The 12147-nt window shown below is 31.3% G+C and overlaps 2 protein-coding genes across 9 annotated transcripts in view; one reads left to right on the top strand and one right to left on the bottom strand.

The window, feature by feature from the left end:
* Positions 1 to 3938, bottom strand: part of okr (DNA repair and recombination protein RAD54-like okr) — a 37876-nt gene extending 33938 nt beyond the window's left edge. For 3 of the 8 annotated variants that reach the window (XR_012455299.1, XR_012455301.1, XM_074118031.1), the window contains exons 1-2: positions 359 to 1136; positions 62 to 268 (exon numbers count right to left, since the gene is read on the bottom strand). Coding sequence is in view for 4 of the 8 variants with exons in the window: in XM_074118031.1 (XP_073974132.1) it covers positions 62 to 268; positions 359 to 433 (282 nt within the window). In the remaining 4 variants the exon portion in view is untranslated. Of the gene's footprint in view, positions 1 to 27; positions 3713 to 3808 lie in introns of those variants that run through there. The other 5 variants (XR_012455300.1, XM_074118034.1, XM_074118032.1 and 2 more) reach the window with 5 other exon arrangements.
* On the top strand, positions 3900 to 11754 carry LOC141449033 (glutaminyl-peptide cyclotransferase-like). Its single transcript, XM_074118050.1, has 6 exons — positions 3900 to 4181; positions 4271 to 4414; positions 9028 to 9297; positions 10159 to 10317; positions 10444 to 10654; positions 11332 to 11754. Exons 1-6 carry the CDS (start codon positions 4092 to 4094, stop codon positions 11484 to 11486), a joined length of 1029 nt encoding a protein of 342 aa, XP_073974151.1. The 5' UTR covers positions 3900 to 4091; the 3' UTR covers positions 11487 to 11754.
* The last annotated feature ends 393 nt before the right edge of the window (positions 11755 to 12147 follow it).

Raw genomic sequence — 12147 nt, 5'->3', positions numbered from 1 at the left:
TAAAAACGTGTATTCATATAAATTTACTATGGTGGTAAGAATTGAAGCAAAGAAAGCATACGTGATCCGATATTGTAGACTGAATTCCATTATGAGGGGAGTTCTCATTAGTAGTTACAGTAGAATTTTCAGTTTTCCTGTTGGTTCGTAACTTAAATTCTACCTGGCTGTTGCACGTTGAGTTATTTTTTTTTGCAACAGGAAAATCTTCATTTTCAGTATGCTGTAAAGCCCTCTTAGCAATTTGACTTGGGGCATGGCTTCTCCTCTTGATGAAAAAAAAGAAAACAATATATGCTGTATATATGAACTAATTCAAGGAAACAAATAACTAATAACATCAAGACTAAAAACCTACCATTTCTGATAATCGCTTGCACATAAATCCACAAAAAAGAATTACTTTTAGAACGTATGAGATCAAATTGACCATACACAGATAAAAAATATATTACACTTGTGTCAATAATGTTTATTACAAAATTTACATCCACAATGAAAGTTTGTGGATCCCGCCAATACTAGCGCTTGAAGGTTACAAAAGGGTTATCGAGTTCGATAAAAGCTTAGACCAAAAACACATAACGAGAAGATTTTGACATCTATTCAGAACTGAAGTAATGTGATACCTCATATATTAGAAGAAATACAAAACTATAACTTATGGTTAATTGAATAAAATTTCTCAAATGATTGTGTTGTTAGGTATTTCGGTTCTGAGTCTCATTTAAAATATTTATCTAAAACTTCATTCATTCATACATACATCAGCAGCTGGTTGACTTGTAAGACAAAAATTCAGTACTTGATTTGCGTAAAAAGTCCATAAGAAAAATTACGAGCTTACCCAAAAAACAAATTACAGGAGTTAAGTTTGCAAATGGATTTCTCAAAATGCTGTTTTAGTAGATCGAATTTTCTATAAGAAGTCACTTTTCAAAACATTCTTACATTCTATTAGGAGCTTTGGATATTTTGTTTGGTAGCTAAGCTTTTTCTTTTCTTATAAAACTTAATTAGCTAAATCAATTTGAATTTTTATGTAAACAGGCTCAAAACAATTATTTGTACCAAAACAATTTATTTACACTAACAAATTTACAAGTTCACTTTTTTTCTTCTTCAGTATATCTTGATTTAAATATCATGAAATTTGCTGAAATCCTCGTACGGAATGTTGATGATTTTTCCACTCAAAGGGCCACTCGATATTTTCAAAGAACCACAGAATTTTTTCGTATCTATTTCTAAGAGCTCTGCAATTAGTCCAGCATAAGCACCATTTAATATCTTCACTTTTCTGCCAATCGCGGGTATTACAGTCTCCAGATGTGCCTGGTCAAGTTTCAGCTTATGATTTGTGTCAATCATTCTTACCAGGGCAATAAATTTATCTATTACTCTTTCCACTATTCCTTTTTTATGTTCGTATCTCTCACCAAGGGAATCTGTAATCACCTTCACTACAATACCTTCATCTAACCAGTTATCTCTTCTTTTAATTTTTTTCCTTCTCTCTTCTTCTTCCTCCATGATCTCATCTAATGCTGATTTCTTCCTTTCTTCTTTTTTAGAAACGCTTTGTTTAACTGGAGGGAGAGGTTTCTTAAAAGTCAATAGAGGCGATGGTTGAGTATCTATCTTTGTAGTTTCTGTTTTCTTTATTGGCAGATTTAAAACAATTTTGTCGACATCTGGTCGCACAAGATCTGTAGGTATGTTATCTGTAAGATTTTTTGATAGCTTCTTACCGCGGGCAATTTGTTTATCAAGAAACTCCATCATTCTTTCATTATCATCTTTATCCATTTTATCCTTCTTAGCCATTGCTTCCTGCAATCTAATTGTTTCTGGATCTCTATCTATGTAGGTGACAAACCATCCTTTTTCTGTCTCATCAACAACACATTTACCCTCTCTACCTAACCATTTTACAAAATCCGTAAGTGTTTCCCACTGTGTTGAATTCATATGCAAATGATGGCGATCAGAAATGTATTCCTGATAAACTCTGTTAGCGTGTACTCTTTTTGTACCAAATTGCCTTCGTAAAAGTTCCAAATATCCATTAGAAAATTCCTTAGAAAAATAACTCAGGTACTTATCTTGATTGTCTGAAAAAAGTAGCAACTGCCGATGGTGTGACTCCGAAGTCATATGACATTTGAAACCATTCTCGTCTCGACACTGTTTTTGACACATCTGACAGTACCATCTAAGCTTTTGAAGTCCTTTTGCCTTAATTTTATTAGCAATGTATTTTGGTGTTCCCACTTCATGCTTACCCATTATTGTCCACTGAATTGAAAAAATATAAACCCAGATTCAAACTAAACTGTTCAAACTTGAGATTACTAATCAGAAAACTAAAAGAAACACTAATATATTTTGCACATACAGACCCAGTGTTTCTCTGACGTTTGCCTGTCCTTCTTCACTTAAGGAAGGTTATTCTAATTTTTAAGGCTATAGGTTAAACACCTGTTTATTTATCAAGAAGAACGTTTAACTTAAAATCCGTCAGAATTATTTTAAATTCTCAAATGAGTCATCAAATCGAATGCTGAAATTATTATAAAGAAGTTACATCTTAATTTCTGTGTAATACTTTAATTTCAGAATCATTTTTTCACCAAGTGTAAAAGGAAACAACCTATTTGAGAAATGAAAAGAAAGGAATTATCTATTTTATAGAATCTATCTTATCATCTTTTCTATAAAAAAAAATTATCTTTCTGATATCAAGAGGCCAGGTAACGAAATAACATGGTAGCTTATGTTAGATTCTTAAGAATTAGAAAAAGATATGAGACAATGGTTTTTGATATTTTGTCACTTAGTGTTTGTGTAATTTAGTCACTATGCTATTCCTTGTTAGAAAAGTTTAATTACTTTTAGTGACCATAAGTAACCCAGATTACTTTGCTTGATATTCTAAAGTGAAAAGTGTGGTTTGAAGCACACACATACTTAGGTTTATTGTAATTATCCAAAGTTCTATTCTTAAAGAAAGTTACTTCTTTATTCTACATAATTGAGGGTGATAGAGATTTTCGGTCTGTTTCTTTCAACAAAATCTATTGTTTCCTCACTAGAAACTGTAACAGACTTGAAGCCAAACTTTATTTTCCTGCATCCAAAAATCAACATCAGGATTATTTTATTGTGCAAAGAGTAGGCAATTAAATTTTAATAAAACATATTAGAAGCTACTTCCAAAAATTAACGCAGAAACTTATTTTCTAAAGTCACACTTAAAATACAGTTTCATTAAACGTGCAATCCTATGTGTGCTTATAGTCCACTGATAGTGGTACATTGATGTACTTTACAATTAAAAGTACATCTAACGATTTGCTAGATGCCTTCTTCAGTGTTACTTAAAATATAAATGGATACGCTGAGAAGTTACGGGAATTTGATAAATTCACTACTATTCCTATTTGTTAGAACGGTATAATAAACTTGATAAATTATTTTAAGAATTATTGATTTTGGTTACTATACTTTAGTTGTAGTCTGTAATTGCTTATGGAACCGAACTGATCGTTGTGCGATACATATTACGTTCTAAATTCTTTAGGATTATTGAACAATTTTTATTTCGGACTTATTTTTTTGTTTTAGTATTCAAACTCAACTTAATTTTTTTCATTCAAGCAGTTCTGGAGTGAATTGGGTAGCAAAAAAATTTCTCACACGTTGCATCGGTTTAAATACCAAACAAGAACACCAAGTTTGATGCGAAGGATATTGGTTCTCCCAAATTGGGTTCATTACCTAACCTTCATAATAAAATGTAGTTAACCTTTCATTCCTGGTGGTAACTGGTAAATCCATCCCTACCTACTGTATCCACACCCAGCTGTCATACACCATGCGATGTTAACGCGGTGGAGAGGAGGCCGAAAATGAATGGCTCACTTCTCTTCCTTTAGTTCGCACTTTGCAATTTATTGTGTGTGTGGGGGTGGTGAAACATAACATCACTCTACTTTCTTTTTTTTGTCTTTTAATATTATTGATTCTTTATGGCATTTCCACTTCTATTTTTTATCTCCTAGTGTTCACACCGTGGACTTTTGTCAATTATGAATTTTAATATTTTACTAGTTATAACATTTGCAATTTTAATTACTTCTATTGTACATCATGAAGCATTAAAGTTTTACGAAGAAAAGGTAAGTTTCAAAATCAATCTGTTCCTTATTAAGAGAGATTAGGATTTTAAAGTAATACCTCTTGTGACTTTCCATTATTGTTTTTACAGGATCTCCATGCACCAAAAGCTCTATACAACGATGAAATTGCTCAAATAGCGGCGCTTACGGATGAACAATATTTTAAAGATGTCTTAAGTCATATTCTAATACCTAGAGTAGTTGGGACTCCTTCTCATGAAAAAGTTAAAGATGTAAGAAATCACATATTTATATAGAAAAATTCAACCGTAGTAGAATTTTAGTTTTCTAATTTTTAAACGTACGCTCAAAGCTTATAATACAAATAATACATTTAGTAATCTTCCTTCAGCTTATTAATACTTCTGTGTTAATTGCTGCTGCCGTCTATTTACACATCCAGCCGACTTTTGAAGCTTTTGTAAATTTGAATAGTAGACTTTAATGTTGGTAATTTCAACAGAGTATAATATTATCCTAAATCGTGAGCTCACGTTGAACTCCGAAGTATGAAATTTTATTTTTTAAAGACATTTAAGAAAAGGTTACAGGAAATACTGACCTTGTAATTATGCTACAAGATTTGTGGGGGCAATGAAGTAGATTCTATTAGTGCTTCAGGCAAGAATTTTTAATTGCAGTCTCTTTTTATTTTATTTTTTTAATGGCTTTTTTGTTCTACTCGCAAACTTACACGAGTTTTTAAGAATATAATTAACCAATGAAGTTACGGAATTCAAGAAACGAATTCATGATTATACAAAAGTATGAATTGATTTTGAATTAACGGGCATTTGTACTCAATCTCCTTGCATAAGTTGTTGTTATTTAGTCTGTTCATTTCAGAAATCTTCGCTATGGGAATTTTTTCAGTAAATGTTGTTAGCAAAGTACCCGTCTGTATTAAGGATGCTTAGTGTCGACGACATTTATAGCCTCGTGAACTTATTCTCATTAGCATTCTAATACGTGCAAGTGTATACTTACTTTAGAGCAACATTAGTCTAACCATTGCGGTATTCAGAAACACTATTCTCATGAGGCAGCATGACCCCAGCAGTGCATATGTTGAAAAGAGTATCCAAATAGCATGCCTCCTCTTTGACTTTGTACTTTATATGGGAAGTGTTCATGAGCATTCTTTTGGTTGGAATCACTCCCAGAATCATCGTTGAACTGCGAAACTAATTCGTTTGTAATAAATAAATGAAAAGATAACATACTTTCGCCCTGATTTTTTATTAAATTTGAGCAATAAATTTAAACAATAGTTTAAGGGGAAGTAAACACATCTTTTCCACTTAATATGGAAATTGCATTTTTAAATAACCTATTCACCTCTCCAATTTTATTTTATTATTTCTTTGTATTTGTATTTTTTAATATTTTTTTTGGCGCATCAACTACTGGATTATTAGCTCATCAACTAGCACAATACTCAATACTATCAGTCTAATCTCTAAACAGGAGATTTCGTCACTTTACATGTAGATGTTTTTATATAGTATCTATGTATAAAGAGGATGTAACAAACAAATAAATAAAACGCAAAATTTCAAGGCCGAATATGACATCGTCTGTTTTTATGACTGTGAAGAAATTAATTTTAGATTTAATTATACTAATTAAAAGTTCAGGGTTATCGAGAAATACTGCACGTCTAGTGGATTTGTCTCCAATTTCTTTAATAGAAATAGTAGCCTTGTAATTCAATGATAAATTCAATTTTTTTTGTAAATTTGTGTATTTTCTAAAGTTTAATTAAGAAAGCATTCAATTGGGGTATTAAGCACGATTAATCTTTGATGTCTTGCGTTTATTTGTGAATTCCACATCAAAGAAAAGCTCTCAATTTGAACTTAGGATTTAAGATTGGCGAGGAATCGGTCAAATAAAAAACAAACTCGTCTTCTTGCCAACGTTTCGACAAATATATTGTTCTCTTCAGGGCCTGGATATTACAAATACACAAATACAAACTATTTAGTAATACAGAAAATCAGTAAAAAAACAGTAATATAAAAATAAAAATACAATAAAAAATAAATGAAAAAATAAAATACAATAAATTCAAAATAATAAACGTAAGTTTTCAGTAATTATAAAGAACTAGCTGTACCCGTTCACACGTTGCTGTGTTTGAACAAAAAGGCAGTTTTGATACCTCAAACATAATTTATTAATGACCAAATGTATACAATACATCGAAATGAAAATTAACAATAAAATTACCCCTACTTCAGAGTACAGTAGTGTCCTTGCAAAGGTATCATTTCTACATAATGTGAAAAATTCAGTTAATGTTGTTGGCGGTGGTGACATTGCTCTTGCACGTACATTTTCTGATGTAAAATACACACGCTGTCCATTTTCAAGATGTACAGCTAAATGAACAACCGTTGAATATCGTTCATGAATGGAAAATGATATACAGGTAATTCGCCATACAGCCTCATTGCTACTTATGAAGCGTCCCAGTTGATATTGGGTGACTTCATCGTTAGATGCAGTTGTATTTTCCACTCCAAACACTGCCATATCTCTTCCTTTGTTCACATATTTGCAAATATATTTTCTAGCTTTCACTGAATTGCAGTACCCAACATTTATGTGTGCGTTATACGTTTTTAGTAGTAATGGAGAATATGGTACTACCCAACGATTATCAACATCAATAGTATTGTTGAGTACTTTTAGTTTAATGGATTTTCCACCATCTTCGGTATAATTTATTCTCGTATTAATAATTGCAAAAAACTGTTTTTCATGGTTACACTTTCAACAAATATTACTAATTAAATGTTATTTTGATATTTTTGGGAGATTTGTTCGGGTGCACCTAGAACCCCAACTCTGATTTAAAAAAAAATTCCAAAAACCTTCCCGGGGATATACCTAATAATTTCCCAAATTTTCACGGCGATTGGATGTATGGTTTTTGAATCTATCGAGTACAAACAAACAGACACACATTCATTTTTATATATATAGATTTATTGTACATATTTTATTTATTTATTTTTTATTGTATTTTTATTTTTATATTACTGTTTTTCTGTATTACTGAATTGTTTGTATTTGTGTATTTGTAATATCCAGGCCCTGAAGAGGACAATATATTTGTCGAAACGTTGGCAAGAAGACGTTTTTTATTTGACCATTCCTCGCCAATCTTAAATCCTAAGTTCAAATTGAGAGCTTTTCTTTGATGTGGAATTCACAAATAAACGCAAGACATCAAAGATTAATCGTGCTTAATACCCCAATTGAATGCTTTCTTAATTAAACTTTAGAAAATACACAAATTTACAAAAAAAATTGAATTTATCATTGAATTACAAGGCTACTATTTCTATTAAAGAAATTGGAGACAAATCCACTAGACGTGCAGTATTTCTCGATAACCCTGAACTTTTAATTAGTATAATTAAATCTAAAATTAATTTCTTCACAGTCATAAAAACAGACGATGTCATATTCGGCAACTTGAAATTTTGCGTTTTATTTATTTGTTTGTTACATCCTCTTTATACATCCACTCATCCACTCATCTTAATTTGGTGTAAAAAAAAACAAATAAAAACATTAGTTCTGGTGATAAAAGAACTATAAACAATTGAACATGAAAAAACAGTTGTGCAATTAAAGTGGCCTTTACCTAAAAAATGAAGTAGTTAATTTATAAAAATAAAGTAATGGTTTTATATACATAAAAAAAAGTCCAGTCAGCTCACAAACAAGTTTAGAAAAGTCCAAAGTTTTTTAATTAACATTTTAAAAAAATCAAAAATCAAACTATTGCTTTCTCTTAGAATACTATCACATGATTACAAAATGGCAAACATCTCAAAATCAATAATCTTTTTTGAAGTATGCCATCGTCTCCATTTTTAAGTATTCAGATTTTCACCAAGAATTCTTGATGCGAGGACACTTGATTCTGGAAAGAAATATTTATTGCGTATGATCTTTGTTTGTTAACAGAATCCTTAAAAACAATATTCGCACTTAGTATTCAGTTTTGATAGCATCATTACCAAAATTTCGGCTTAACTCTCTCATATACGAGTAGATTGCTAACTTGTTGAATGGATTTTTTAATATTGTTCCATGATTTTTTTTTTACTTCCGTTGGGTTTATGAATCGTAGAACGTTTTTCTTTTCCTCTTTCTAATCGATTTTTGATTTTTATCCATGATCAAAGGTTGACTGATGAAAACTGAGACGGCGCGGACCATGTGATTTATTCGGTGTTGGAGGTCAGTGTAATTGACAGTGGACCGGAGTGGAGTGGAGCGGTATCTATTCTCACGACAGATTTCAGTCAATTGATTAACTGATTGCTAAGCAGAATTTCACCTGCAACTGAAGATTTCAACAGTTATTGAGAAAGAACAATATTATCAACCCTTATGAGATGATGAAACCAGTAAGAGCTCTAGTACTCGTAAAAGTCAGACCCTCCGACTTCTCTTTTTGTGGCCTACTAAGAAATAATCTTAGTTATCTCGCCTTGTAATTCAATGATAAATACAATTTTTTTTTTTGTGTAAATTTGTGTATTTTGTGAAGTTTAATTTAGAAAGCATTCAATTGGGGTATTAAGCACGATTAATCTTTGATGTCTTGAGTTTATTTGTGAATTCCGCATCAAAGAAAAGCTCTCAATTTGCATAGAAACAAGTGAACTATATTTCTTCTCAAATTCCTTTTGCTTGTTCTTCTGTTTAAACGTTTATTTGCTTTCTATTGATTTAAAATTCTCTCTCTCGCAAAAAATCAGCATTATATTTAATTATTTTCTGATGAGATGACTTTTAACAGAAATAATTTTTTGTCCTATAGTTTATCGCCCGTGAACTTTCAAACCTTGGTTTTGCTACTGAACTTGACAAATTCATCGCAAGAACTCCTAATTTTGGAAATCTGCAATTTACAAATGTTATTGGATTGAAACCAGCAAATGCCACTCGTTATTTGGTACTTGCCTGCCATTATGATTCCAAATACTTTCCAGATTTTGAATTTTATGCAGCTACAGATTCTGCAGTACCGTGTGCTATGTTGCTTCATATTGGAAAAGCATTACAGAGCGTCATTAATAATCAACAAAATGTAAGTACATACTATACTATACATTAATAATAGCTGGCCAATTTTAAGGTAGTCTCTATAGACTTCCTATATTTGTCTAATATTTATATTTGCTTTTACTTGTTTTGTTGTCCATGACATCTAATTTGGTAGGTTGGATGTTTAACCGTTCTTTCAAAATAAAATTTTGTGTTATTTGCAAAATTTAATATTTATAAATTTTGATTTTTCTATCTTAAATATTCAAAAGTAATGTACAGGAGAGACGCTATGGTACTCAAACGCCTCTGCAAGCTGTTAAGAGTCTTTATTAGTTTGCTTGAGTACACTTTTTTACAAAGAATAGAATTTCGGAAAATTTTAATGAAAATGAAATAGTGTTATAGAATTTGTTAGGTAGAGATTTGAGTATGATAAATTCAATGTGAACATATTCGGAATGTGAATAATAATTATTTTTGCTGTTTCTTCAAAATTCCTACAGACACGCTAAAGGAGACTCTTCAATGAGTGGATAGTTTATTTTCTTCTATGGCTTGTTATAATTTTAATAATATTTATTATGTGTTTTTTTTAATTGCACTTGTTTTAGTCGCATTTTTTCGCATCATTAACTATGGTTTTTGCGCCCTAAAGCTATTTGCTCCATTACTCAATTGCAATTTTTGACATTTCTCTGATTGTAAGAAGGAGCCACATGTTCAAAATCTGTCCTTGATTCGACCTGCAAGATGTTTTTTTTAAATTTTATTTATTTATTTTTATAAAATCCCAGTGGAGTTGTATATGGCTTAGTCATGTCCCGCGGATAAATACTGATACTATTATAATAGACTTCTTCCACTAAGAATGAATTGTAATAACTTAATATTTATGTTAAAGGATAGAGTTGGATTGATGCTTATATTTTTTGATGGAGAAGAAGCTTTTTTGGATTGGAATGAACAAGATAGTCTTTATGGTTCAAGAAACCTAGCAGTAAAATGGGAGCGTACACCTTATCCACAATCAGGTGCATCAACGAATTTACTTCATAGGATCGTTAGTACATTCTACCAATAATTTTGAAATTTTAGGCTTAGAAAGAAGCGCTAATTTTTGTATTTAACTTAATTATTGTGTTGTAAATTAAATAAAGATGAACTGACGGATTATTTACTTTTACAGGATCTACTAGTTTTGTTGGATTTATTGGGTGTAAAAGATCAACAGTTGTATAGCTTGTTCAGGGAATCAGCTCGCTGGCATTCACTACTTGCTCGGATCGAAAGGAAACTCAAAACATTATCAGTTATACCATCTAATCAGCCTTTGCATTTCCTTGAAAAATCTGCTTTTGGATTTATTGACGATGATCATAAACCATTTCTTGCTCGAAGTGAGTATGTGCGAGTTTTACTTTCAGTTTAACATTGGGGAAAAAATCATTAGCTTATTGTATTGCGGCACTAGTTCAGAATGTAGAGCTATTAGGTTCAAATGTAGCTTGTTGCCCTCAGATACTCTCTTTTAAGGTACCTCAGAGATCACTGTCTGGAGGTCTTCAGTGCAGTAATCCACGCTTACATTTATCTGCTGGCAACTTTATGATCTGAAAAGAGATTAATTGTTACTGCGATGATTTAATAATTATATTCAGATGCATCCAGTTTCTTTTTTTCACTAACACTCTTCAATTATTTATCAGCACACTTTTGTAAGTTTTTTACTATAACATTGCTGGACATTTTGCCTTGTTCTTAGCCTTATTATCAGGTCTTCACTTCTTGTACAAATTATTCAAATTTTTGTTCTATCAGTGTTTCTTTTGCCTGTTGAAACAAATGGTTGAATGCGATGTAAATGCCCAATAAGATGCTAAAGTCAAGTTTAAATATAGGCTAATGTAGGGTACTTATTATTTGGCCAATATTCTTTTTATAATTTTCATTCTTGAAGGTTATTTGGTCTCATTGAAATTAATAAATTTTAGCATTATTCAAAGGTATCTATTATAAGAAAACCATGTTAATATTTAGAATTTATGGAATGCAAAATTAATTTTGTATGTTTCAGATGTTCCTATTCTACATTTGATTCCACCTGTATTTCCTAAAGTGTGGCATACTGCCGGAGATAATTACTCAGTACTGGATTTTCCAACTATTGATACTATGAACAAAGTATTTCAAGTATTTGTTTACGCCTATTTAAATGGATCTCACGAATAGGAAATAAGATAATTTCTGATCAATTTTTACTTAAAACGAACTGGAGTACCTTATACGAATAGTTTTTAAGCACCTTAGAGAAGGGGTACAAATTGAGGGCACTTGTGCAATGGTACTTTTTATCCTATCACAATTAAAAGTAATATCAACATTTTATTTTCCCAAAATATGTATACTATATGGTGTCGCCAAAGTAGTTTAATTTGAAAATGAGACTGTAAAAATCTTGAAGAAATACAAGTTTTGATTGTTTTTATGAGCATCTTAATTCTTGTGATCGTAAGTTAATATTTTTTTCAAAATCCTTGGAGTAGCCACGATTTTATAAAAACCAAAATCCTAATATTAATAATGCTTCCAGTGGCTGCTTTAAAAGCCCTGGAAAAACCAATAAAGAGATTCATAAAGAATGTTAAACCTAAGGATTATCATGAGATTATCAAAGGAGCGAGAGATATCTAAGGGACATTGTAGCGCTGGTTACGCAACATATACTAGTAAGCGCCAATTGTTTAACATGCAAGTAATTTAGCACACACATTTTCAGCAGTGAAATAGAACACACTACCTTGGGGAATCCTTGTGCTTCCTGCAATGCGGATTGAAGGTCTTTGGAGTGGTGATTATTTACTAGAACAGCTTCATAAACCCTTCCTAGATT

This window comes from Rhodnius prolixus, unplaced genomic scaffold (genome assembly GCF_049639745.1).
Source record: "Rhodnius prolixus isolate KJV_2025 unplaced genomic scaffold, Rpr scaffold_2, whole genome shotgun sequence".
Taxonomy (NCBI): domain Eukaryota; kingdom Metazoa; phylum Arthropoda; class Insecta; order Hemiptera; family Reduviidae; genus Rhodnius; species Rhodnius prolixus.
Note: the sequence above shows the minus strand (reverse complement) of the source record. Positions and strands in the feature narration are given on the sequence as shown.